The sequence below is a fragment of the Typopeltis vanoorti genome, chromosome 19 (assembly GCF_054136105.1).
Source record: "Typopeltis vanoorti isolate ZY-2024b chromosome 19, IOZ_Tvanoo_1.0, whole genome shotgun sequence".
Lineage (NCBI taxonomy): Eukaryota > Metazoa > Arthropoda > Arachnida > Uropygi > Thelyphonidae > Typopeltis > Typopeltis vanoorti.
The window spans coordinates 103,046,806-103,071,314 of NC_143567.1; the positions used below are offsets into that span (position 1 = coordinate 103,046,806).

A 24,509-nucleotide genomic window follows, 5' to 3' on the forward strand; every position below is an offset into this window, starting at 1 on the left:
ATCAATTACCCTCCTATCCATCTCACCACCCCTATATCCATCCCCATACGCTGCAGTTTACTGATTAGAATTCCATGTAGTATCCTGTCAAATGCCTCCTTAACAAGGTCCAGTAGAATCACTGTAAACTAATTACCCTTATCCAGTTCAGCCGTCACTGTGTTATAAAATGTGAGCAAGTTACTGAGGCATAATCTACCCTTCACAAAACTGTGCTGTCCCCCATACAGTATCCCATTTTCATCTATCCAATCCTGTATTTTCAATCTGGATCATTAATTCCTCGGCCGGTATTTTCCTAGGAGCAATGGCGAAGTTGTGACCACGTGACAGAGTGTTGAGTGCTTCAGGCTTCAAAATAACTGAAGAAAGGTTAACTACAGTGTTGGTTGGTAGTTTTGGTTTGGACGTACAGTTCTTTTTTAATTTATCAAACTTGTTGATATGTCGACTCTGCATTTTTTTGAATTCGTTATTTGCCGCAATGCATGAGACGTCATGTAGAATTGACCAAAGTTCATGATTTAATGTATTAGACAGCTAAGTAAAGGAGATAAAAATTCCTTATTGTTTTTCAGCCAGTATGCTTATCAATATACTTATCAACCTTGCCAGAAAAAATAGCCATTTGGCTTTTCATCTTACGTATTAGAAAGCTCTTATTCTACCGCTAAAATAGCTTTTTTTTGCGTCAGCTAGGGAACTGTGTGTAGTGTTAATTTGTTCCTGTAGCAAAGCATAGCTCGTGCGGTTATAGAGCTTTCTGTGAAAAGAAACGGTGCTTAAATTTCACACAATTTGGGATTACCTGATTATCCCAGCAGCGTTTTAGCAGGTCAGATGATTCAGTTATCTCAATAACTTCAGCTTTATTTTGCCGCATTGGCGGGCCTTGCATGCGATGGAATCTCAGCGGATGATAGTAATTCTTGTAGAAAGGCTTATACAATGGTTAAGTTTGCTTATGTGCTGTCAATTCCTTCTTCTTATTATTGTGCTATCTTCTATTGAAGGTCAGTGACCATCTTGGTGAACAAACTGCGCTCTTGTGCTAATCTGAGCAGTTGTGCACTGCTCTGTCCTGTCCACGTCTTGATGTTGTCAAACCATGATATTCTTTTTCTTCCTCTAGTTCCTTTGCCACCAATTCTTCCTATCAAAATAGTTTGTAGAAGTTGGTATTTGCTGTTTCTCATGATGTGGCCAAGATATGATGTTTTTCGTTTCTTGATTATTTGTACAAGATGTTTAGCTTTGCAAATGGATTTTAAGACATCTTCATTGGTAATTTTTTCTGTCCATGATATCTTTAGCATTCTTCTGTATAGCCACATCTCAAAGGCTTCGATTTTCTTGATGGTTGTCGCCTTCAATGTCCATGTTTCAACTCCATAGAGCAGAATAGACCACACGTAGCATTTCAGCATTCGGCATCATCAATTCCTTAAGTATTTAATAATCATGTTTAACCAGCGTAAGCATGTAAACCATGTTTAAGCCTTTCTACAAGCATTACAAGCTCAGCCCTTATTTTAAACTTGATTAGGCCATTACATTAAATATTGATTAAGATATTGATTAGGCTTCTTTGCATTTATTTATATTTTTAATTACAGGATAATATGAATGCATTTAACATAAGGTAACAATTGACAAATTAGTGATACTTTGGCATACTGTGTGAATTATAATGTGATTTGTTTCTGTGTATATGTATACTTCAAATGATGACCCTAATATGAAGATTGAAGATGGATTTGGAATATGAGTAATAGGTTTCATAATTTTGCCATAACAAAAAATGCATTGCTAGAGGGTAGGCAAGCTTAACAATGAGTAAATTAAATGGAGCAGTTGATAGCTCATCAGTGACCATTTAACCAAGATGAATGGTTTGCAGTATATACTACCAGACAGTGGCTATGGATGGAAATAAATCATGTCAATTACCAGAATAATAAAATAAAAAAATAATAGTCATGTCCTGAATATCAGTATTTGTAATAATTTATTTAAAGATAGCTACCTTAAACTGACTAGGATGCTCCAGTTTGAAAAAATTAGGATCTGAGGTTATGGCATCTTCTAAACTCCGGAGAAAGACTCGTTGGAATTGTACAATTTCCTGAATATTCCCAAAGAGGGCATTAACTTCTGAATTAGAAAGGAATGTTTCTTTTTTCATTGGCTCCAAGTAATGTTCCAGAAGACTATTGAGGTGCTGAGTGAAAAGAAAATAATATTTTGATAAAGTGTGCATGAAATATTTCTAATTTTAATGAGTTGTAATTCTGATTTATCAGAATCCATTGTGATTATTATAGTTTTCCTTTAATGGACCTAAATAAATTTTTTTTGTATAATAAGATGTATTCTTGCATCTGAATATGCAAAAATACATCTTATTAAACACACATGCTGATAATGTGGCAAAAATTATTGTAATCCCAAATATCACTAATTTTTACATAGAACATTATTTTACATAGAATTTTATGTACAAGACATTACATAAAATGAATTTAATGTACAGTCTGATAGTAAGGACTACCACAAATTGGTCTTTTGATTTGAGAAAGCTTTGAATAGCAAAATAATAATAATAATAATAATAATAATAATAATAATAATACTGTAATTATAAATAAAAGTGGAGGGTGGGGGCAGGTGAGAAAGAGGAAGTATTGACTAGAGGAAGAAAATAATATGAGTGATAAGATTGAATTCCTTGAGCTTACTTAGGAATAATTACCTTACACAGCATATGGTTGAGTAAACATGTGGGACACGAGTCTTGGATTTAATATTATCTCATACAGTGATATTAGAAAATGTTTTCACATTGCCACCAAATGGTTTTGACATAAGAAGTAGTGTAGAGGTATAAGCTTCATGGGACAAAAAGAGATGTGTGGAATTACAGCCCAGTGGACTGTGATAAATTAAGGAAAAGATTGGTGACATGCCATGGCTTAATCTGTTGAACAGAGAAAAATCAGCATTGCCTGAAAATTGGATTCAAATCAGTTACTTATGGCAATGTCAAATTGTATGCCTAAGGTTAGAAGGATAAATAAAGTGGGAATGAAATGGATAGATTATGGAATTCTGCAGGAGCTTTTAAGAAAGAGGATGTTATGAAGAAAAAATTAAGAACAAAGTACTCTTCTCAGGATAAGGCACAGGCTAGGAAAGTGATGGATGTAGTAAGGAAGAAGGATTTGACATGTTAAAAGAGACTGGAAGTTATGTCACTAGCAGAAGAAAGGGTTAATATAGAAACCAGACTTTAGTTGCTTGAGATGGAACATGCACATCTGTTGAAGATGCAGTGGCCACGTCCAATTAGTATTTGCTTAGCATATTTGATGGGTTAGATGGGTGATAGGAGAAACAGAATAACAATAGGTAGGAGAACAGAAGGGTAACAGTTCAAGAATGGGAAGTGTTTAAAATTTTATGTAACTTTGATGTTAATAAATGGGATGGGATGGAATGGGATATGACCATATATATTAAGGGAATGCGTGAAAGAGCTGGAAGTGCCCTTGATTTAATTGTTCAGCAAGTCTCAACAGAAATAGTCCCTGAAGAGTAGCAAGAAGGAAAAATAGTCCCAGTGCACAAGGGAGAATTGAAGCTAATGGCATCCAAATAGAGATCAATGGTGAAGTATTAGAGAAGCTGGTTAGAGTCAAAATAGAAACCTAAATTGATGAGAATGGAAACCTTTTGAGTGAGCAAAAGGTTTAATAATAATAATAATAACAATTATTATTATTATTGTCTTAACCTCCATGGAGTCAAAAGATTCATCATGGGAGGTTAACACTAGTCAAGAGACTAGTGTTAACCTGCTATTGTACCACTCTAAATTCATCCATCCTTTCATTGCTCTCTCAGGCAATCATTCCATGCTCATACTACTCTCCATGCAAAAAACGTCTTACCGTTTTACACACTATTTCCTTTTTTGAGACTTCCAGGGATGGTTTCTTGTCCTTCTCCTTGTTCTACCATATGAAAATCTCCTAAGTGTTAATCCAATAATAACCCTTCAACATCTTAAATATCTTAATCATATCCCCTCCACCTTTGTCTCCTATCCACCAAACTCTGCAGTCTGCATGCTCTCAGCCTTTCCTCATAATCAAAATTGTACAATCCTAATATAATTTTTGTTATCCATCTCCAAGATTACTTCATCCCCTTCAAATCTGTGACCAGATCTGACCAAAATCCAGATGTGGTCTGATCAAAGCTTTATACAATGGGACATGCACACATGATCAAATATTATTATTATTCGACACCTCCAGGGAGTCCAAAGACTCATTGAGGGAGGGCACTTACTCTACTTACTCTATTTTGTTACTTACTCTATTCTACAAATACTTTGAAAATGTCAGGCACAACATCACATTTCTCCAAATCTTTACAAGGCACATGTCCAATGATGGATGATGTAGGCCAAGAGGTCAGCTGTGGATTTAGGAGTAGCAGAATCCATATACTGGTTTGTCACTCATTAACTAGTAAGCTTCTAGTAATGGAGACATTGACTGTTGATAATTTTCTCCATTACTTTGAAGAGATGATTGTAATAAGTTGGTAGCAGATTTTTACCTCTTTTTTGGAATAGGTTGCATATATGCTATGAGGATTGATGAATTGCATTTGAATGGGTTTGGCATTGGACATTTGGAGTGACTGTTATTTGCTAAGAGTACACAGAGTCAAGATAAAATTAGTATGGCTAAGAGAAAGAGACTGAGAAGCAGGTTGTGGAAGAATGGGAAGAAGAAGATGGTATAGTATATGCACTTTATCAGTATATATATCATACTGCAGTAAATGATGCTGCAAGATGCAAAAAGGAAGCAACGATTAGAAGTGAAATAAGAGGTTTGTGTGTTGCTTGGATCAAATGTTAAAACGGCTGTAGGAATTATTATTATTCAAAGACTCTGTAGAGTCAAAGAATCATCCAGGAATCATACACAAATACCATCAAATTTTCTGCAGCTATGCAGACACCATGGGCTAGGGCAATGCGTTCCAATAATTTACACCTCTTCATGCAAAAAAGCTGCTTCTCACTCCCTTGCTAACACCCTCCCTATACAGCTTCCAGGGATGACCTCTTGTTGTCCACCAATCTCCCACTATTTTATGAAAACCCCCCTTTAACATTAATCCTATAACAACCCTTTACCAACTTGTATGTCTCTATCGTCTCTGCAGCGCAATTGGAAGAACAACGGTACATTGCGCCCTTCGATTGGAATAGGCCTAAGTTCGATTCTCGTCGCAACAGGAGGAATCTTTATCTGAACGATTTTAATCGGAGGTGAGTTAGCCGATCTCATACGGAGGTAGCAGGGTTTTTTTCTCCTGGAAACTCGGGTTTTTCATCTCACATACAGATAAATCGGGCCTTCAGAACACACGCAATTTACAGACAAAAAATACTAGTTGTGGTGGAGGTGGGCGGTAGATGGCATTGATGGAGATGACTCGTAGTAGAGGTTCGGTGTAGTGGTTGAGACAGTTGTAGGTGTCCTACCGCGATGAGTCTTCGGACTCCTTGGAGGTGTCACGAATAATAATAATAATAATATCATATCACCCCTCTTCATCCTATCCACCAGACTTTGTGAATTGCATCTTCTCAACCTATCTTTGTATTCAGCATTTCAGAGTATACCCTTTCCAACATCTCTTCATCCTTTTCAAAACCAAGGTAACCAAATCTGTGCATAGTAGTCCATATGTGGCCTAATCAAGGCCTTATACAATGGAACCAGAATAGGAAGTGTTTAAATATCAGAATCTCCTTACTTCTATAAGTCAGTGTCCTCCACATCATTGTCAGAATTCGTTGTGCTGTCCGCACAATTTTGGCAATGTGTCCTCTAAATTTTGGATATCTGTCATTATTCCAAGATCTCTTATTTCCTCCACCTTGAACGATATATCCCCACCAAGAGTAAATTCTACATACCATCTTTGTTTACCAAATTTTAAAATCTTACATTTTGCAATGTTGAACTGGCATCCCCACTCCCATACCCATCTACTCAACCTATTCAAGTATTCTTGGGAGGCCACAACATCTGCTCTACTCCTCATAGTTCATCCCAACTTTGCATCATCTGCAAAAAACTGAATATCCCCATCCAAATCCTTACCAATATCATTAAGATACAGGTTAAACAGCAACGACACTAAAATAGACCCATGAGGTGCCCCTAGTGACTTTCTTCATTTTTGGATATTTCTCCCCATACACAACTTGCTGACATCTATCAGATAGCCAATCTCCATCAAATGCACTAGTCTAATATCCAATCCCATCCATTCTAGTTTGATTATGAATTTATCATGCAGTAATCTATCAAAACCCTTTGCAAAATCTAAACGTACTTACTACCGTGTATCCATCTCCCCTCATCCAATCACTTTATTGTAATAAGTAAGTAGATTACGAAAACATGACCTACTGTTAGCAAATCTGTGCTATCCGCCAAAGATAATACCACTGTTGTCAACAGTGGTATTATCTTTTTGAGGACCAGAATCCAATTCTGGATCCTGGTTAACCACCCAGTTAATCACTTCATGGTCATTTTCACCATTTTTGACATCTCATTTATAATAACATCCTCTGATGAGATGATCAAATTCAAGACCCTCAATCCTTGCATTCCTTTTGTTACATACTACCTGAGATAGTTATCTCTTAAAAACCCGAGAAACTAAGTTTCATTGTTTTCAGTTGTTGTCTCGTCATCCCAATCTAGAGTGCCATAATTAAGATCTCCCACTTTTCCTACTTTTCCTTTTCCTACTTTCTTTGCTAATTTGCTTATACATTTCATGGTCACTACCCTTCACATTACCAGGTCTATAGCAACATCTGATTAAGTATTTTATGCTAGTCACCTCTATCTCACACCATAGTGCCCCAAAACCACTGCCACTATTTCCCCCTTGCATCTTTACCTTGTACAGAAACTCTTCTATTACAAATAACACTCCACCTCCCTTTTTACCCTTTCTATCTTCACGAAATACATTATACCCTTCCATCTCTATTCCTGTCAGCATGTCATCCTTATCCAACCATGTCTCACTTATTCCAACAATTTTTGGATGAACAAACTCAATCAATGGTACCATTTCATTTCCCTTGTTTCTGATACTTCTAGCTTTCATATATAAACATAACTGCTCATTCCCGGATCTATAACAAGTTTCACTGATTCTACTTATTAGATTTGACTTCTCCATACCTTCCTCAAGCTGTTTCTTTTTCTCCTTACTCATTCCAGAACCTTCTTCAAATCCAACTGTTTTTCCCTACATCCCAAGCTATTCCATTCCCTTCTTGTCTACATGCACATTCACATTCTCTTTGAGCATCAACCTTTTTTTTCCATGCTGTGTTCCCCTGTTCACCCTGAGTTTCCACATTTCCCTCTTTATCTTGCACACTTGTTTTCTCATTCTCTATGCTCATGCTACCCACTTCAATCCCTCCATCCTTACTCTCCCACTCTTGCACATTGTTTTTTATTTGCTCAGATTCATTCTCTGCAATCATTACTCTCTATTCCAGCAGCAGTCTCTCCAAATGACTCGCACCAAAATCATTCAAATGCAGTCCATCACTCTTATACAGTTCAATTTATCCTTCAAACTCATTTCACACATTAACAAATTGCACTATTTTCTCCTCACACATCTCTGCTAACATATCATTCATAATTCTTGCTCTCTGTCTCATCATCACTGTCATACCTGAGCAACACACTGACTACCTTCAGGTAGTCAGTGTGTTGCTCAGGTATGCTCAATCTTACTACCAATACCAACTTTTTTTCTCACTTACTCCTCATATCCGACATCTCAATCAATCTATTCATTTTGCCTCTTGGAAAACAAACCTTATACATTTATGTGTTCGTCGAACATGTTGTTTATTATTTTAACGGTATAATAGAACACAGAAACTAAGTAAATAATTAATTTATTAACTTAATGCTGATATTTTGCTGGTGTTATAACCAGCATCTTCAGAGCACAAAAACACTGTTTGTCACAATACGCGAGACTAAAACAACATGGTGTACTTAAACAAAATTGTAGCAGCAACACAAAGACTAGAGTCCTGATTTTGGCGCCCTCTATCTGAAAAAAAAAAGAAAAAAAAAGATATCATATATTACTAGAGTCCTAGAAAAGTGCTAGTTTTTTCTTAATATGACTGTCTCCCAGATCTTCGGCAAGTTAACACACTCCAAATCTCAACAAATATGGCTGTATTAAAATAGGGCTTCTGTCGCCTCTAAGAACAATCTCTCTGATTTATACGGGTTTCTGTGTAGTACTTTTGTGTTATTAGTTGATCCTGTGTACAGGGGTATCCAGAGCATGGTCTGCTAGGCCCGACTTCCCATAATGATAATTCCGGACGTATCTTTTATGTTCGCTGATGCGGATGTTCACAGTTCTTCCTGTTTGACTGTAGTAGGCTTGATTGCATGAGCAGGGTACTTGGTAGACTCCTGGATGTGATAAAGGAGGAATGCTATCCTTGGGTGAGCGGATGAGGGTGGCTAATTTGCTACATGGTCTGAATGTAGTGCGTAGTTTATGTTTATTGAGAATTCTTGAGATCTTTTCGGATGTGCCTTAAAGTACTACACAGAAACCCGAGAGATTGAGTATAAATCAGAGAGATTGTTCTTAGAGGCGACAGAAGCCCTAAAACACACTCCAAATCTCAACAAATATGGCTGTAATAACTTGCCGAAGATCTGGGAGACAGTCATATTAAGAAAAAACTAGCACTTTTCTAGGACTCTAGTAATATATGATAGCTTTTTTTTTTTTTTTTTTTCAGATAGAGGGTGCCAAAATTAGGACTCTAGTCTTTGTGTTGCTGCTACAATTTTGTTTAAGTACACCATGTTGTTTTAGTCTCGCGTATTGTGACAAACCTTATACATCTTCTCATTTACCACACCTGTAATAACTGAATCCCCATACAACACCACTCACAGATCTTTCGTTACCTCTTTCCTACTGACATCATTTGTTTTCATCTTCTCATCTTCTTCACTCTTGCATATATTTCTACAGTTCTCTTAATTTCACTCTACATCCACCTCATCTCTTACTTCATCTTTACCAACTCAGCTTTCAAATTTTGCATCATATTTTCGCTATCATTTACTCTCACTATTTTATTGCGAGTCACACATGCTTGTTTGCTGTTAACCTCACTTGCCACCTTACCATTAATTGCACTCTATTTTTCAACATCATTATCACCTGTTTTGTTGTCAGTTGAACCCTTTTTCCTTGCTATCACTTTCCCACATACACTTTCTGAACATTTGCACAATCTTCCTCGACTGCCATTTCAGTTATGATGCCTTGCTTCCTACTGATAATTCAACTATTTAAACTAATATTTAAACTCACCTTGTGGTCCATCAGAATATTGCACTTCCCACATACTCACACGTGCTCTTTTCTCTTATTTTGCCTCTCTACATAAATATCTGTTGCATCTTCCCATGCATACATACTACATTCACAGCACTGTACCATTTTTGAAAGATCTACAATCTTTCAAAAATTTACTTTATGCAACAACTTGCCTTTTACTGCCATATTGTATCAGTGTACTAACAAGAATAATGAATTTATGTAATATCACCTAAGAAATTTATCCAAACGTTTTGTTCCACACTCAGATATCTCACAGTAACACTCAATCTACAAATTAGACAGTATTGACCAATATTGAATATAAAATTTACTTATCATGTTGCATTCCACATCACAATCAATCAACCAAATAGATGATATATCACCATGTATTTTTAATGAATATGCAAAAGACTTAGCAAGTGACCTTGATCTGGTTACTTAATGAGATAGTTCCATGAACAAAAGGATCTGAAGAAGAGATACCAACAGTGCATGCATTTAGTTAAGAATATTTGTCATTGGCAGATTACATACCTCAAATGAAAAGATAAAGGCATTCTGGAGTAAAATTAGCCTAAGGATTCAAACAGGAACAGCACGTGAAAAAGTAGTTATTGAATAATTGTAAATACAGGTGAGAAGTCGCATGAGGATTATAAGACTTAAGTGAAAGTGAAAACTAAAGAAAGGAAGACAGATTGGAATACAAGAGGGGATGCTATTGCTCTGATCTAAGGAAAATTCTAAGGAATTATTTCATTCTGTGTCCAGTATGAAGAGAAATCATTGCAGATGAATAACTGTGATAAATGTATATAGTGGTTGAGTGACCAATGTAGATGACATTGCATAGCTATATAATATTTACTTCATTGGGATATTTCATCCTGGTAGAGCAGGCTTTATTCCTAAAAGGATGGGGAAAGTTGAAGGTAAATTTAAAAGTGCAGTACATGAAGATATTTTGAATACTAAGTGCACTAGATGTCAGTAAGATGGTGAAAATGGATGGATTTTGCCATGATTTTAGAGAATATGATAGGGAATTGACAGTGACATTGGCCTGGATTTTTTAATGGAACATTTACAACTGGAAAACATCATAAAGAGCATGCATTGCCACTGCATAAGGGTTGTGGTGGTGGTAGAATGGAGACGTTCGGCTATAGACCAGTTTTGTGTTTCGTTTCTGGGTGTTAGAGTTGGAGAAAAGAGTTCATATACTGAATTGGGCAGATGAGGGCAATATTATTTATGAAAGGCAGCATTAATTTGTTTAGAGATAATATTCTTCTTTTATAAATCTGGTTGACTTTTATATTAGAGTAACAAAGGTCTATCGTTTTTCTTGATTTTTACAGTGATTTGATAGGGTGTCACATAATAAGTTGATCTGTAAACTGAAAAACACACATATTATTATTATTATTATTATTATTATTATTATTATTTTACCCCAAGACCTCATGGAGTCAGAGACTCATCTGGGAGGTCCTTTTATCGCACACACACATCTCATCATACCATGTCTTAAACACACTCAAACTCCTTGCAGACACCACACTCTCAGGCAAGGCATTCCAATCATTCACAACTCTACACGAAAAAAACCTGCCTTTCACTCCCCTACTCACATCCTCTTTATACACTTTCCAGGGATGACCTCTGGTTCTCCCCTGATCTCCCACTATTCTCTGTAGCACTTCTCCACCATTGATCCTATAAAAACCCCTTATCAACTTGTAGGTCTCTATCATATCTCCCCTCTTCTTCCTGTCCACCAGACTCTGCAAATAACATCTTCTCAATCTTTCCTCATACTCAACATTCCAGAGGTCAGAAACTACCTTAGTCAGTCACCTTTGGACCCTTTCCAACATCTCTTCATCCTTCTGAAAACCCGGTGATCAAATCTGGGCACAATGGTCCATGTGTAGCCTAATCAAAGCCTTATACAATGGAACAAGAATCTCCCTACTTCTACAAGTCAGTGTCCTCTGCATCATTCTCAGAAGCCTTTGTGTTGTCTTCACAATTTTGGCTATGTGTCCCCTAAATTTTAGATCCTTATCCACTATCACCTCCAGATCTCTTATTTCCTCTACCTCCAACAATATATTCTTGCTAAGCATAAATTCTGCACCCAATCTTTGTTTTCCAAATTTTAAAACCTTACATTTTGCAACATTGAACTCACATCCCCATTTCTGTGCCCAATTACTCAATTTATTCAAGTGTTCTTGTAAGGTCACAACATCTTTACTACTCTTTATGGTTCATCCCAACTTTGCATCATCTGCAAACAACTGAATATCTTCATCCAAATCTTCACCAATATCATTAATATACAAGTTAAACAGCAATGGCCCTAAAACAGACCCCTGAGGCATTCCACTAGTGACTTTCCTTTTCCTGGATATCGCACCCCCATACACAACTTGTTGATACCTATCAGGTAGCCAGTCTCCAATCCAATGCACTAATCTAATATCCAACCTCATCTGCGCTAGTTTGACTGTCAACTTATCATGAGGTACTATATCAAAAGCCTTTGCAAAATCCACGTATATTACTGTGTATCCTTCTCCTCTGTCCAAGGAAGCAATCACTTTATTGCAATAAGGAAGTAGATTACTAAAACATGACCTTCCTTTAGCAAATCCATGCTGTCCATTAAAGATAATACCATTGTTGTCAACCCAACTCTGGATCCTAGTTCTCACAAGCTTCTCAACAACTTAACCACAACACCTGACACAGAGATAGGCCTATAGTTTAATGCTTGAGTTCGATCACCTCCTTTATGAAGTGGCACAATCTTGCCCTCCTTCCACTCCTTAGGAACTTGACCAAGTGCGAGACTCGTATTAAAAAAATATGTCAAGGCAGGTGTCAACTCCCTGGCACATTCCTTCAGAATACGTGGTGATATATTATCAAGTCCCACAGCCTTATTTACATCTAATTTACTCAACTCCCCAAACACCTCTTGCTCACTTAACAGTCAGTCTCTCCTCCCCATCATCCACTGCTCTCAATCTCTCCATGAAGTTGCATTCAAAAGCTTGAAAGATCTTTATGAATTGCTCATTTAGTATCTCCACCACACATTCTGCAACAGCTGTCTTTATACTATTTTCTCCAATCAATGTCATCCTTTCATAATCATTCTTTCTTTTCCTGGCTACATATCGAAAGAACTCCCTAGGATTCTTTTTGGCTTCATTAGCTAACTGCTGTTCATACCTTTCTTTAGCTACTCTCACCAACCAAGTCACCCTGCTTGCCTGGTCTTTGTAGACCTCATGAAATTGGTTATTTCCACTTCTCTTATGCTGCCTCCACAATGCCCTTTTTCTCTGTATCGCATGCTTAATCTCTTTATTGATCCATCTCATACCTACCTTATTTAACCTTCTCACCCTTGGAATATATTTAGACATTGCATCTACTAGATAGTTTTTGAAAATCACCCAAGCTGCATTGATTTCTTTTCCAGCTAACTCCTCATTCCACGCTACACCCGCAAGCTGTCTCCTGAGCTCTTCATAATCACCTCCCTTGTAGTTCCATATACACTCTTTCCTCACAGGAGTTATCTAACTGCTGGCAACCACCCAGGTAATCACCTCATGGTCACTCTCACCAATTGGCAGATGATTTGACACCTCATATATAATTACATCCTCTGATGAGATGACCAAATCCAAGACCCCTTAATCCTCGTGTGCCCTCTGTTACATAATGCCTGAGGTAGTTATCCCTCAAAAACTCAAGAAACTCATTTTCTTTACTTCCAGTTGCTATCTCATCATTCCAGTCTATATTGCCATAATTAAAATCACCCCTAATGATCACCCTTTTCTTATTTGCTTGGCTAATTTGACTATACATTTCACTATCACCATCATCCACATTACCTGGTCTATAACAACATCTCACCAAGTATTTGATTCCATTCACCTCTATCTCACACCATACTGCCTCAAAACCAGTGGCACTATTTCCATCTTGCATCTCTACTTTGTATGGACATAACTCTTTTTCTATCATCAATAGCACTTCCCCTCCCTTTTCACCCCTTCTATCCTCATGAAACACATCATACCCTTCTATCTCTATTCCTGTCAGGATGTCATCCTCTTCCAACCATGTCTCACTTATTCCGATAATCTTTGGGTTGAACAGTTGCAATTAGTGCAACCATTTCATCTGCCTTGTTTCTTATACTTCTAGCATTTGTATACAAACACAACAGCTTATTTCTGGATCTACAACTAGTTCCCCTGATACCACTCACTCGATGTGATCTCTCCATGCTCGACTGGGGCCATTTCCCTTTCTGCTGGTTTTTCATTTTAGAACCCTTTTCAATTCCAACTGTTTCCTCTTGATCCCTGGTCACCCCATTCCTTTCCTGCCTACACATGTTCTCACCTCCTCTTGGAGCATCCACCTTTCTTACGCTGTGTACCTGAGCCTCCTCGTTTCCCTGCTCCTCTTGTACACCCATTCTCTCATTTTCTGTACTCATACCACTCACTTCCCCATTCATATCCACCTCTTCAATCTCTCCTGCTTACTCTCCTGCTCTTCCACATCACTTCCCTCTCGATCTGATTCATTCTCTCTATTCACTTCTCTACCTTCCAGCAGCAGTCTCTCCAAGCGACTCACACCATAACCACTCAAATGCAGTCCATCGCTCCCATACAGCTCACTTTGTCCCTCAAACTCATTCCACACATTAACAAACTGTACTCCCATCTCCTCACAAATTTCAGCCAGCATATCATTCATAATCCTTGCTCTCCACCTTAATTATTTAATAAAAACAGTTAACATACAAATACTTTATTTCAGTTTGCATATTGCTAATCAGAATCAATGTAAAGAAGCACAATGGAAAATTCAAATAATAACAAATTAAAACTTGTGTTACAATAATAGTTATAATTTTTTATATGCTGATCCATATTACAAGCTATGAACTAATAACTGTTAGGATCTTTTAAAAAAATTAAATTATGCAGTTGCTGATAATTTTGAGCATATATAGTGCATCATGATGTTGAGTTTGAAACAAACTCCAACTCAACATCAACAGAATTCAAGATAAGCACTGTCAACATAAGAAATATCAATGAAAAAGAAGGAGAAAAGTATGAGGTTAACATAATTGATGTTAATCCCACCGTGGGCACGGATGTTTGCGAGTCTCTGAAAGTACTAGTGGTGGTAGTCGGCGGTAGATGGAATTGCCATTAGATGATGAAGGTTGGTGGAATAGTGAGACGAAGAGTTGTAGAGTAGATAGATGCCTTCCCTCGATGAGTCTTTGGACTCCCTGGAGGTGTGATGTAATAATATAATAATAATAATAATAATGTTACTGCGAAACAAAGAAGAAGAAAACAGATGAAATTCTTGTAAATAGCAAATACCAGATGTTATATTAAGGCAACAGTGATTAGGTAAAGGAAGGAAAAGCTACATGTTCAAAACTAAACACTAGTATAATCTTCTCAAATGGAAGACAATATCAAGTATAGTGATTTGAATAGGAGAGCTTCCAAATGGGAAACTGCATAATGAAACTTATTTGTGCCTATGAGCTTACAGAAAGTTCTACTAAAAAAGAAGTGCAAGAAGTTTTTGAGTCATAAAGAAAAAAGGAAAAGCTGTTCCTTGTTAGAGATTTAAACAACATAATAGGAAACAAATATCAGATATACAGGAATGTTTTTTGAAAATATGGAGAAAAGAGCAAAGATAGCTACCTATTGAAAGTGTTCAGGACATAAATGAACCATTACTAATGCCATGTCCAACATAAAGGTGTGCACAAATTCATATGAAGGGAAACACAAGAAATAAGAAAAGTATCATTCATTATCTTCATACTAGTTCAGACACATGAGTATACAGGGGATTTGAAATAGGAAGTAATCAACATTTAGTTTTGAGAAGGATAAAACTGAATATTATATTGAACAGAAAAGTGTGTATGAAAGTTTTAAAAAGAATCAAAGTTGAGCAAGTTAGAGAGGTAAATTGCAGACTCAAATATACAAATACATTTCAAGAAAAAAAAAGAAGGTTAAAAACAAGAACCAAGATTTGAAGATTCAGTGGTAGACTGTGAAGAATACCCACCAACTGATTTAGCCAGAGAGGCATGTGGTGAAGTTATCTGCAAGTACTGAAAAACCAAAACTCTATAATAGTGAACTCAGTAAGTTGAAAAGCTAGCTGTGGAGGTGAAGAAAAAAGTACACTGAATGTTCCTACCAAGTCAGCAAATGCTAAGAGTGCATACAGAGAAAAATGTAAGAAAGCAAAACTATCTGTAAAAGAGTAAACAAAAGGATGATCAGTTTATTATTATTAGTAGTAGTAGTATTATTCAGGCCTCCCATTTATGCCACATAATAGGAGCATTTTGAACAACTTTTCTCTTTGCACCTTGTAATCCTCAAGATCTACAAGATCACCAGATCCTCAGTGCAAAATCAGAAGCTCAAGTATAGAGATTTGAAGGTATTAGAATGAATATAAGGTATTGGAGGGGTTGGTGAAAGCTAGGATACAAAAGTGGGTTGATAACAGTGGTATTTGTGTTTGTCAGCTTGGGTTTGTTAAGGGGAGGTCTTGTTTTACCAACTTGCTTATGTACTATAACCAGGTGACAAATGTATTGGACAAGGGAGATGCATATACAGTGGCATACTTAGATTTTGCAAAGGCTTTTGATAGATTGCACACTACAAGTTGTTGACTAAACTGAAGCAGATGGGATTGGACAACATGCTAGTGATTTGGATAGGTTACTGTCTATCAAACAGGTATCAGCAAGTTGTGTAAGGGGCAGGGGGGGGGGGGGGCACTATCTCAAAAAGAGGATGGTCACTAGTGATGTGCCACAGGGGTCTATTTTGGAACCACTATTATTTAATTTGTATATTAATGATATTGGGATGGGTTTAACTGGTGATATAGAACTGTTCACAAATGATGCAAAACTAGGGAGAGTAATAACGAGGAATTGAGCAGCTGTTGTAGCCTTACAGGAAGACTCAAATAAATTGTGTGAGTGGGCAGCAGTAGAGAACTGTCAGTTTAATGTTACAAAGTGCAAAGTTCTGAAATTTGGTAGGCAACAATGGGATGCAAAGTATATGCTTGGTGGAGAATTTTGAAGGAAGTTCAGGAAAGAGAGAGACCTTGGAGTAGTGCTCCTCCTGATAAGAAAAATAATTTTGAAAATATCAGTTTGTCCCGTATGATTGTTCAGCGCAGGGTAACTGATATTACTGAGGATCTTAAAGATAACCTGCAAAAATCGGCAGTGAATTTGTCTATTATTCGCTTGCTATGGATGAAAGTACTGATGTGGAAGATACTGCACAGCTTTTAATAGATGTAAGAGGCATCAATAAGAATTTTGAGGTGACTTTTTTTTTGTGAGGTGAGAATTTTGAGGTGAGGAGCTTGCTGGTTTGTGTTCAATGAAAGGAAGAACAACAGGAAAAGAGATCGCAGAAAATGTAAAGATGTGTGTAACCGAAAAACTATCCTTAAATTTCAAGAATTTAGTAGCAGTTTGCACTGATGATGACCCATCTATGTGTGGAAAAAAATGTTGGTGCTGTAACATTTATTGAACAGTATGCAGGTAAACCATTGACAAAATTTCACTTCCTAATTCATCAGCAAGTGTTATGTTCAAAGGCTTTGCAGTTTGATCATGTGGTTAAAGTAGTATTTGCTCTGGTCAACTATATTCGATCCCGGGGTTTGAAACACAAAATGTTTCAGGCGTTTCCTAGAAGAAAATGATGCCGAGTAAGGGGATCTACCATACCACACTGATGTACGTTGGTTTAGCCGTGGTAAAGTTTTGTCACGCTTTGTCGCTCTAAAAAATGAACTAGTTGAATTTTTGGAATCTCAAGAAGATATGGAAAAATTCCCAGAAATAATGGATGAAGAATGGAATCAAGATTTACTTTTCTTGTGTGACATTTTGGGTCACTTGAATGACCTAAACTTACAGCATCAAGGAAAAAATAAGTTTGTTTTTCAGTTAATGTCTCTTATAAAGACATTCAAAATGAAATTAAGTTTGTTTGAAAATCAACTTGCTAAGGAGGATATATGTCACATTTCTTACCTTCGACAGAATATTCCATCAGAATATCATTCGATGGTGAGTGGAAAATATAAGAAGCACATATCACTTCTAAGTGAGGAGTTTCAGAAAAGAATGCCATTGAGTAATGAAATTAGTACTTTGAGGATCCAATTAGAAAATGGATCCTCAAACACATAAAAGTGATTGAGGATCCATTTTCTGTCGAAGCAGGAAATCTACCTGTCGAACTGCAGATGGAAGTTATTGATCTCCAGTGTTCTGAAAACTATCGGGTCAAGCATAGGGAGAGTACTTTACAAGAGTTTTATTCTATTCTGGATCAGGATAAATTTAAAAGTTTGTTGGATACTGCCTACCAGGTATTTTGTATGTTTGGGAGCACATATACTTGCGAACAAACATTTTTGGTCATGAACTTGAACAAAATAAGTGATATCAATTTAGAGGCCTTATTAAGAATGGTCACTTCAAACATGACACCAGACTTTGATCAAATAGTGGCAACAATATGACAAGAAATGTAACAATAGTGACTGAATGTGACAAGAAATGTCACATTCAGTCACTGATATTTCACTGAGAATAAGTGTGATATTCTCAGTGAAATTATTAGTAAATTTTGTGTTTATATTTAGGTGGTTTTTATTGAGAAATTTTGCAGCTATATCTGTTTGTAAATAATTTTGATTATAATTTTAATTGTAACTCTAAAAAAATTTAAATATGCATATTAATTAGTATTTACTGTAGACCTACTAACAAATTTACTTAAGTTTAGCTGCAGCAGACTAGTCTAAGATTCTAAGTCCAAAGTGATCTGGCCCTTGGTCAGGTGGTTCAAGTTGGGTTTGGCCCTCAAAAACAATCAAGTTGTGCAGGCCTGGTATAAGACCTTAATCATGTCTCTTATGGATTAGTGTGCATAGGTTTGGTCCTCTGGTTTTCATTATAATGAGAATATATTGGAGAGGATCTAGAGAACACAAAGGTGTTAACTGGTCTCTGGGATGTGCAATATGAAGACAGATTGAGGGAATGCAGTTTGCAAAGTCTTGTGAATAGGAGAAAGAGAGGGGATATAATTGAGACATTTAAGTTGATAAAGGGTTGTTACCAGATTAATGTGGAAGAAATTTTTCATAGAATGGAAGAAGGGGTAGAACCAGGAGACATCTCTGAAAGCTGTATAAGGAGGATGTGAGCAGGGGCATAAGGAGTAGGTTCTTTGCATGGAGAGTGGTTGGTGAGTAGAATGTATTTGCCTGATTGTGGTAAATGCAGATACACTGAATGAGTTTAAATCACAGTTTGAGGGCTTTGTGTGTAGCAGTGTATACCTCTTGTGATGAGTCTTTTGACTCCATAGAGGTCTGGTGTTAATAATAATAATTTATTTCATATGAGGTCCCCCCTTTCCTTCAAATCCCTTAGGATGGGGTGAGCCCTCCTCATGAGGGATTAAGTGTGTATTTTATGACTGTAGATTCGTGTGTGTTCACGGTGCTGGTTTGCCTGTTCTCAGGGAGAAAAACCCGAGTTTTCGGGTGAAAACCCTCCACCTCTGTATGAGACCAGCTAACTCACCTTTAATTGAAAGAGACCAGATAAAAGTTTCTCATGTCATGGGCAGGAATCGAACCCAGTCTTTCTGACCAAAGGGCTTTGTCTATAGCGACTGAGCTACGGAGGCTCTATAATAACAATAATAATAAAACTTAAACATGGATCCTTGCTACATTGCCATGATTTGTCAACTATTTGTATTAAAGTGAAAACTTATCCTGACATATTGTATTTGATTTGAACCTAACTTGTTCTTCTCAAATTTTCCCTTCCATAGTTTCATTAGCCTTTTCACAGGTTTTCTTAAGAAACTGCTGGCTTGGCTGCTCTACAACCAACAGCTTGTGGTCCCATCATATGAATGAATGTTTGTAAAAGCCTATTCTGGATGTGCTTGTATAGCTCCCTGAGTTTATAAGACTTGTTAAAAAAATCATGAGAAGAATGGTAAAAATATAGAAGATAAATATCAGGAAGATGGCAAAATGTTTTAAAGGCTATTGAAAAGCTTAGAAATGGAGGAACTGTAAAAGGAATCAGAGATGATAAAAGTGACATAAAAACTAAAAGATATTTTTCCAGGTGGTAAAATGAGTAGAGTGATTGGGGCATTGGATATGAGGAGAGAGCGAGCAAAGGAGTTGATGGCTTTAATAGGTACAAATGATTTGAAAGAAGATAGAGCATGTTGGAATGGATATCAGGAGGCTGCTTAGACAGATAAAAGAGAATAGTGTGACAGGAAGGGTAGTAAGCATGTTGCCTAGGTACGACTGTGGTGAGATGAGGTGGAGAGCAAGGATTATGAACGATATGTTGGCTGAAATGTGCGAGGAGAGAGGGAGTACAATTTGTTAATGTGTGGAATGAGTTTGAAAGACAAAGTGAACTGTATGGGAGCGATGGACTGCACTTGAGTGGTTATGGTGTGAGTTGCTTGGAGAGACTGTTGCTGGAAGGTAGAGAAGTGAGTACAGAGAATGAATCATATCAAGTGGGAAATGATGTGGAAGAACAGGAGAGATTGAAGAGGTGGTTATGAATGAGGAAGTAAGTGGCATGAGTATGGAAAATGAGAGAATGGGTGTGCAAGATGAACAGGGGAAATGGGGAGGCTCGGGGCAGACAGGGTACACAGCGTAAGAAAGGTGGATGCTCCAAGAGGATGTGAGAGCATATGTAGACAGGAAAGGAATGGGATGACCTGGGATCAAGAGGAAACAGTTGGAATTGAAGAGGGTTCTAAAATGAATAAGCAGAAAGGGAAATGGCCCCAGTAGAGCATGAAGAGATCACATCAAATGAGTGGTATCAGTGGAACTAGCTGTAGATCCAGGAATCAGCTGTTGTGTTTATATACAAATGCTAGAAGTGTAAGAAACAAGGCAGATGAAATGGTTCCACTAATTGAGTCTGTTCACCCAAAAACTGTTGGAATAAGTGAGACATGGTTAGATGAGAATAACATCCTAACACGAATAAAGATGGAAGGATATGATGTGTTTCGTGAGGATAAAAGGGGTAAAAAGGGAGGGGGAGAGTGCTATTGATGATAGAGTAAGAGTTATGTCCATACAAAGTAGAGATGCAAGAGGGAAATAGTGCAAGTGGTTTTGAGGCAGTATGGTGTGAGATAGAGGTGAAAGGAATGAAATAGTTGGTTGGATGACCAGGAAATGTGGATGGTAGTGACTATGAAATGTATAATCAAATTATTCAAACAAATAAGAAAAGATTGATCATTATGGGTGATTTTAATTATGGCAATATAGACTGGAATGATGAGATAGCAACTGGAAGTAAAGAAAATGAGTTTCTTGAGTTTTTGAGGGATAACTACCTAGACCGTATGTAACAGAGAGCACACGAGGATTGAGGGTCTTGGATTTGGTCACCTCATCAACGGATGTAATTATAAATGAAGTGTCAAATCACCCACCAATTGGTGAGAGTGACCATGAGGTGAATATCTGGGTGTTGCAGTGTGAGGACCTCTGTAAGAAAAGGGCATATGTGGAACTACAAGTGGGGGGGGGGGATGATTATGAAGAGCTCAGAAGACAGCTTGCAGGTGTAGCATGGAATGAGGAGTTAGCTGCAAAAGAGATTAATGTGCAGCTTGGGGGATTTTCAAAAACTATCTAGTAGATGCAATGTCTAAATGTATTCTAAGGGGGAAAAGGTTAAATAAGGTAGGTGTGAAATGAGCGTAGCTAAAGAGAGGTATGAACAGCAGTTAGCTAATGAAGCCAAAAAGAATCCTAAGGAGTTCTTTCGATATGTAGCCAGCAAAAGAAAGAATGATTATGGAAGGATGACACTGATTGGAGAAAATGGTATAAAGACAGCTGTTGCAGAAGGTGTGGTGGAGATACTTAATGAGCAGTTCATAAAGGTCTTTCAATCTTGTGAATGTGACTTCATGGAGAGATTGAGAGCAGTTGATGATGGGGAAGAGACAGGGCCCGTCTGAGAGTATCTGATGCCCCTAGGCAAAGAAAATTTAGGCATCCCTATACATTGTCTCTCTATATATATTTTGTCATACTCACACATATTCACAAAAACAGGGCTTAATCTAAAAATCAACAGAATTAAGTCTATAGGGAATGAAGATAAGAAGTGAGAACAGTCGGTTAGTCGCGACCACTGATTGTTAGTTTGAGGGATAGCCCGGAACTTCCCCGCTCATCTTGGGACAGATACCAGAAGGAGGAAATATCTCTGCACTTGAGGTTAAGTATGCAAAGAGCAGAGGAGTGGAAGAAATAGAGAAAGTCCTAACTAATGTAGGATCATCAGCGAGCACCAGGACGGCTTGACTTATTCAGTTTTTTTATTACTAATCAAGATTTTACTAATTTTTTTCGAAGGTTGTAATTTTACCTGAAACTATGTTTTCCACAAAATCTGGTGCCCTTAGGCAATTTCCTAGGTTCGCCTAATGATAAAGCCGGCCCTGGGAAGAGAGACTGACTGTAAGTGAGTAAGAGGTGTATGGGGAGTTGAGCAAACTAGATGTAAATAAGGCTGTGGGACTTGATAACATATCACCATGTATTCTGAAAGAATGTGCCAGGGAGTTGATGCCAGTCTTGACATATTTTTTTAATACGAGTCTTGCACTGGGTTAAGTTCCCAAGGAGTGGAAGGAGGGCAAGATTGTGCCACTTCATAAAGGAGGTGATAGAACTCAAGCATCAAACTATAGGACTATCTGTTTGGAGAAGCTTGTGAGAACTAAAATCCAGAATTGGGTTCACAACAATGGTATTATCTTTCATAGACAGCATTGATTTACTAAAGGGAGGTCATGTTTTAGTAATCTAGTTACTTATTACAATAAGGTGAATTCTTCTTTGGACAGAGGAGAAGAATACACAGTAATATACTTAGATTTCGCAAAGGCTTTTGATAGATTATCACATGATAAGTTGATAATCAAACTAGAGTGGATGGGGTTGAATATTAGATTTGTGCATTGGATCAACAAGTTTTGTATGGGGAGTGATATCCAGGAAAAGGAAAGTTACTAGTGGTGTGCCTCAGGGATCTGTTTTAGTGCCATTGCTGTTTATCTTGTATATTAATGATATTGGTGAAGATTTGGATGGAGATATTCAGTTGTTTGCAGATGATGGGACAGACCATGAAGAGTAGGGAAAGATGTTGTGACCTTATAAGAACACTTGAATAAATTGAGTGACTGGGCACAGGAATGGGGATCTGAGTTCAATCTTGCAAAGTGTAAGGTTTTAAAATTTGGAAAACAAAAATGGGATGCAGAATTTATGCTTGGTGAGGATATATTGTCAGAGGTGGAGGAAATAAGAGATCTGGGGGTGATAGTGGATAAGGATCTGAAATTTAGGGGACACATAGCCAAACTTGTGAAGACAACACAAATGCTTCTGGGAATGATGCAGAGGACACTGACTTGTAGAAGTAGGGTTATTCTTGTTCCATTGTATAAGGCTTTGATTAGGCCACACGTGGGCTATTGTGCCCAGATTTGGTCACCTGGTTTTCAGAAAGATAAAGAGATTTTGGAAAGAGTCCAGAGACAACTGACTAAGGTAGTTTCTAACCTCTGGAATGTTGATTATGAGGAAAGATTGAGAAGATGCAACATTCAGAGTCTGGTGGACAGGAGGAAGAGGCGGTGATATGATGAAAACCTACAATTTATTAAGGCAAAGTTATTGAGTGAGCAGAAGTTTTTAGGAAATAAGTAAACTTGATGTCAATAAGGCAATATGATTTGATGACATAATACCACACATCTTAAGGGAATTGGCATGCCTGTTTAATAAAAGTCTTGCAACAGCAAAAGTTCCAGAAGGAGGGTAAAATTGTTCTATTGCATAAAGGTAGTGATAAGGCTGTAGCTTCAAATTATAAGCCAGTCTGTATATCTGGAGTTGTGGTGAAGGTCCTGGAGAGATTTGGTGAGAAGTAGGATACAGAAATGACTTGATAACAGCAGTATTCTCTGTGGTTATCAGCATGGGTTTGTTAAACGGAGATCATTTTTCACTAACTTATGTACTATAACAAAGTGACCTTGCGCTGGGGAAATGCAAATACAGTGGTGTACTTAGATTTTGCAAAGGCTTTTGATAGACTGCCACACGATAAGCTCTTAAATAAATTGAAACAGATGGGATTGGATAACACTTCTGAGGAGATAAATGACTGGCTGTCAGATAGGTATCAGAAAGTTGTATATGGGGGGTGCAGTATCTCGAAAGAGAAAGTTAACTAGCGATGTTCTACAGAGGTCAGTTTTGGGACTTGTTGTTCAATTTGTATGTTAATGATATTGGGTTGGGTTTAACTAGTGATATCCAGCTGTTTGCAGATGGTGCAGAACTGGGGAGAGCAATGCAGAGTCAAGCAGATGTTATTGCCTTACAAGAGGACTTGTATAGATTGTATGATTGGGCAGGTAAGTGGAACTATCAGTTCAATGTTGCAAAGTGTAAGGTTTTAAGATTTGGTAAGCAATGACTGGATGCAAAGTATATACTTGGTGGGAAAACTTTAATGGAAGTAGAGGAGATGAGGGATCTGGGAGCAATGCTGGATAGCGACCTGAAATTCAGGTCCCTATCCAGCACAAGTTGTGAAAACATCAAATCGGATAATGGCAATGATGCAGGACCCTGACATGCAGAAATAGAGAGGTTATGATTCCATTGTATAAGGCCTTGATCAGGCCTCATATGGATTATTGTACTCAGATTTGGTCTCCGAGTTTTCATGGTGACAAGGATATGTTGAAAAG

General features: G+C 37.5%; 1 protein-coding gene across 1 annotated transcript in view; it reads right to left on the reverse strand.

Moving 5' to 3' along the window:
* Positions 1-24,509, reverse strand: part of LOC150096409 (protein still life, isoform SIF type 1-like) — a 479,324-nt gene that overhangs the window by 74,025 nt on the left and 380,790 nt on the right. Inside the window, exon 20 of the mRNA XM_090409055.1 lies at positions 2,027-2,221. Within this exon, the coding sequence (XP_090265181.1) occupies positions 2,027-2,221 (195 nt within the window). The remainder of the gene's footprint in view (positions 1-2,026; positions 2,222-24,509) is intronic.